The 5,100-nt window shown below is 32.2% G+C and overlaps 1 protein-coding gene across 1 annotated transcript; it reads right to left on the bottom strand.

Moving 5' to 3' along the window:
• Positions 1-783: 783 nt before the first annotated feature.
• On the bottom strand, positions 784-4,275 carry LOC120254129 (glutathione S-transferase zeta class-like). Its single transcript, XM_039262272.1, has 10 exons — positions 4,213-4,275; positions 4,016-4,109; positions 3,845-3,901; positions 3,657-3,742; positions 3,486-3,557; positions 2,677-2,730; positions 2,505-2,583; positions 1,542-1,603; positions 1,111-1,170; positions 784-882 (listed from the first exon to the last, which is right to left on the bottom strand). The coding sequence occupies exons 1-10, from the start codon at positions 4,228-4,230 to the stop codon at positions 784-786; spliced, it is 681 nt and encodes a 226-aa protein (XP_039118206.1). The 5' UTR covers positions 4,231-4,275.
• Positions 4,276-5,100: the final 825 nt, after the last annotated feature.

Here is a 5,100-nt window from a genome sequence, read left to right as displayed (position 1 = left end):
TAAAGATTTGAAATACTTGATCTCTCTGTTATATCTATGCTGTCACCACTCACTGGGTAACACATGCTACTCACCACTCTCCTTTCTTCTTTCTCGCATCGCGACATCGATCTGGCCAGCCGCAAGTAGAGAGTAATTTGTCTGTTTTCCTTGTCTAGGTTTATTATAGTGTGTATGTAAATTTTATGGATCCACTAGACTTGACCATTATGTATTGTTCTTATATTTGTACCTCTTGATAGTAAATCGAAAACCCCATTTGTATTATTTTGTGATGTTCTCTTTGTATTTAGGGTCCATGTGAGGGAACCCTATTATGTTTTCATTGTTGATATTGTTCCATGCTCTAAAGAATCAGATTAGCAGGTTTGCTGCTTTAGCCTTACGGCGACTTGAAGGTGGGGGTGCCATGTGGGACCCACTTTTTGTTGTCGTGGGCGGTTGCCACGCGTCCGGCTAGGTTCAGGGCGTGACAATTTTAGTGGTAAAAGGGATATATAACTAAATAAAAATGTTGTAAGGTAAAGAAGTAAAGATGAGTTCTATAAGGGCATATACATGAAAAAAAAAACCTTCATAATGTTTGTAATAGTATCTCATAAATTCTGAGAAATTAACTTCAGAAGGCAGAGTCTTGTTCTCATATGAAGTTACATGAAAAAGAGTCTTCAGCATTATTTACAACATACAGAGAGAGCTAAAACTCAAAGAACATGTATCATTCATAGTAATACTGATTATTTATTTTTAACAATGCTAACCGAACCGTGACAAGGATTAAGCTCAAGTAGGATAATCTGGCTGCCTTTCTGGAAGAGCAGCTTGGAATGCAGGAAGCTCACTATATGCAGCATGAGCTCTGGCTAGTCTTGGGTATTCAGTCTGGAAAATAAGAAAAAGAAAGAATACTTGTGAATCATGAATCTGCATTAAAAGAATTGAAAAATAAAAGCATGGTTTTGTGATCACAATAGCATCCAGGCGCACACAGAGAGAACACGAAAAAAGTTTAACAGAAATAGAAATATGTAATATATTTGTGCTTGCATATATTGTTATTCCATGAGTTCAACTATCACATGAAAAAAAAAGGAAAGAAAAAAATATTACCATGTCAATTCTGAACCTTGCTACCCCTGCATCAATTTGTGGAGCCAAAAACACATCCGCCTGCATATGACAGCCGTCACTGATATCAGTCAAATGAAATTCACATGTTCTCAGCCAAGATTGAAAGACTTTCAATTTATACACAATTTCACATTTTATCATTCAAAGGTTGAGAAGTTAGTTTAGGTGGTTGAAACATGGTGTAGATCCAGCGTATAAAATGCATAATGCCAGCGATCATGGATGGTATTCAAAGCTTCATGAAAATCAGATCTTTATTTAGTTCAAGACAAAGAACATGAAAATATCTGGTTTTATAAAACTGGAAACTGCTTGAAATAGTCCCATGTAAATGTCATCCGAACTGAATTCGGGAAAATTAAATGTCACAAGGGAAAAAATAATAATAACCAAATTGACAGCACACAAACCAGTAGGACTTCATCTCCTGTAGTATATTTTCCAGGAACATCCTTTAGAAGCTTCTCCAGAGCTGAAACAAAAGTAAAGACCGTAAGAGCATAAATACCATGAATCAGTTGCAAGGACAATTATAAAATAAAATAGATGAACTAAGGTTGCAAATTCAATAGCTTGATTTTCACAAGGTATGATGGACATCATAAGGAGTTGTTCAGCTGAGAACTTAAGAGGTAATCATCAACACACAATAATAACTGTTACGGTGTTAAGGAAACGAAATAGAGGACAAAGCTGTAAACAGGACAAAATTTTTTTTGTTACACTTACAACGGACAGAAGTTTGATTTCAAGTCTCAATGTGCATCTAATCTCAAACCGGATAAATCCTAAGGGTAGAGTTAGGCATTCTAAGTGGAGTTCCAGTGGCTGCATATGTGTCTTCTTTAAGTGGTCAGAGGTCCAATACAGATGATTCACAAAATACTATCTGGAGGTTCAAATAGGATGGAAGCATAACTTTCTGGCAGAGTATAGATAGTTTAGTAGGTTTCAGGCAAGGACTGTTTAAGATTGTACTACTTGATATCATTTCTTCAAAACAATAGAAATTTGTCAGTTTGGCTGATGAGGAAAACAAAAACTCAATCCATATGCCTTCTTTTGACGGATAGGTTACTGGATTAAAGCACCATTTAGCTGTTTCCTACAGAAGTATGCAATTCGAAGTAAAATTGATTAATGTCTTGAGCATCTTTGATTCTTTGTTAAGAATCATATTAAACCACTCTTCATCGTGGCACATCTTCCTGAACAATGGGTGACTGTGTGCCTGACCATAGTTGCAATTTTGTTTGCAAGAAACTATATTTTGTTTAAAATCATGGGAACCTTGTTGCAGATTACAAGAAAGAGCATGTATAACAATTAGAAGTATATGCGAAAATGATGATATTAAAACTCAAAAATTTTACCAGAAAAAGCCTTTTGCACAATGTAATGTTGAACCCACTTAAGTTTCTCATCAGCATCAAATTTAGTTTCAATGAACTTCTGTCAAATGATACACAGCATATTAACAGTTGATAATTTTGTTTAAGCAAATGACTAAATTCTTGGAAGCAACAGTTGGAGTTTTAAACTTACTAGTATAGAGAGATTTTGAAGGGGTTGAATGCTTGAACCAACAATGTTTGCCACCTGAAAAATGAGATACTATTGTGATCTTGTGAAGTGATACACTATAGTACAAATCAAAACATTGATATTTAGAAGTCTCATGACAAAATCTAGTCAAATAAAAAATATTATTTCTCTTTCAAATTCCTTTATTTCCGTAATGAATACACCAATGCTGAATTGAAAAAGCCATGCTCACATCGTAAGGGGGCATTAGTAGTATACTGTATACTTAAATTTGCCTGAGGCCAGTTCTGATGGCTTTTAACCCAATGTTTTTACAAATGAATTGACTGGGTACACTTTATCCTTAATTAGTGGTAACAACATAATAGATTGATATTATATAGATGGAAGAAAAAGTATAAAAAAAAATTTATAGTTCCAAGCATAGTAGAGGACAAAATACCACTTTCAGATGAAAAAAATATGATGCCTCATAAAAGGGTTACACTTTAAAACAAAAAGTTTAACCGATAAAAATTGAGTTTCGTCAATGCACTCGCATCTTGCATGAGATGATTTCAGCATTTGAGACTTTCAGGGTTTACTGTTAGTCTCCTATTAAATTTTTCATGATGTTCTCCCCACAAAAAAATGCAAAACTGTCTTTATTTTTCCTTTTCAAAAGTACACCTTAATGATCAGCTTTTACACAACCACACAAACCTAAAAAGGCACACTAGATAACGAACACATTCATTCACCACATACAAATAAAATAGGATAAAAAAAATATACTGATAACAAAAATAAGAAAAGTAATATTTCTTCACCTGGAGATTAAGAGCCTTCTTTTTAAGATCCTTGGGAAGCAATGGATGTTGAGGGTACTTATCTTCCAAATACTTTCAAGCACAAGAGAAAGAGGCTCAATGACAAATGATACAAAAAAATCAACATAAAAAGCCATAATTTTCATTTAAGCAGGTACATCATGCGCTCACAAGAATGATCGCTAAAGAATCACCAACAACAACGTCTCCATCCACCAATGAGGGTACATACTTAATGGGATTAAGCTTCTCAAACTCTACAATTTTTCACACAAAATAACACCAAAATCCCAACTTCAGAAAAAAAAAAAAGGATTTAAGTTTTTCTTAAGAAAAATCAAGAACTTTAGACACCATACCAGGATCAAATTGCTCATCTTTCAAAAGATTCACTGTCTCATACTCATAATCCAAACCTATTTAAAGGCGTATGCAAAACATAAATCAATCAAACAATAAAAGTTCCGATTTGATTCTGAAAATTAAAAAGTAAACATGAATCCGAAGGTAATCCATGGTAAAGAACCAACCTTTGAGATTGAGAGCGATACGAACGCGCTGGGAGCACGAGCTGCGCCAGTAGCTATAGAGTTTCAGCTTCGCTGGTTCAGCTCCAACGATTTCCTGAAAGAATTAATGAAATAGGATGAGAAAAACAGATTAGAAGATGGAATTCAAAGCTCAATAATTGAATTGAACTAGATTTTGAGAAGATTGAGAGGATTTCCTTAGAATCGGACGCCATGGAATTCCAAGCCGGCTGAGAAGAGTGGATAGTGTGGTTGATGAAGACGAATTGTTGTCATTTATCGAGTTGGTGGCACTAGGTTGTAATATTTTGAACTTTGGAGGGTAAAATTGACAATTAACTTTGACAATTAACTTTGTAATCATTTTTTAATTAAATACATCCTATAATTAAATTAATTTATGTCATTAAAATATTTAATTGGTATAATTAAATAAAAATATTTTTAAACATTTATTAATCATAATTAAATCATAATTAAAATAGACTTCAAAATTTTTTTTAGAAAAGTATAAATTTTGTCCAATTTAATTTTCATGAAACCGTAGTTAAAATATATATTTAATTAAATATTTAATCATAAAAATTAAATTGGATAATAGTTAAATAGATTAATTATTTTAATAATTATAATAAAACATATAATAATTAAATTAGACTTTATTTAAAATATTTAATTATAATAATAAAAATGAATAATTTTGTTTAAATTATTTTATAAATTAAAAAATTAATCATTCTTAAATATAATTAACTTTAGTACTATACTATATAATATTATTCATTTACATTAAAGGATATAAAAGTAATTTTACATGATTTCTCTTTTTTATTTTATTTTTATTCCCACTTTTTATTTCTTCCAACCAAACACTATCTTCATTTTTATCCCTATACTTTTATTCCCATCCCCAATCCCCATCCACCACTCCCATTCCCATTCCCATGCCCCGTGAACCAAACGGAGGGTAAGTGGAGGAGATGCGAGACAATTACCTTTATACCTTTCTTAATAAAATAGTTATGTATATATATATTTAATGACAATTAAGAATTAATTAATTAATTAATTGTATTAATACAATA

Source organism: Dioscorea cayenensis, unplaced genomic scaffold (assembly GCF_009730915.1).
Source record: "Dioscorea cayenensis subsp. rotundata cultivar TDr96_F1 unplaced genomic scaffold, TDr96_F1_v2_PseudoChromosome.rev07_lg8_w22 25.fasta BLBR01000356.1, whole genome shotgun sequence".
Lineage (NCBI taxonomy): Eukaryota > Viridiplantae > Streptophyta > Magnoliopsida > Dioscoreales > Dioscoreaceae > Dioscorea > Dioscorea cayenensis.
The sequence above is the reverse complement of the archived record's forward strand: the minus strand, read 5'-3'. Positions and strand labels throughout refer to the sequence as shown.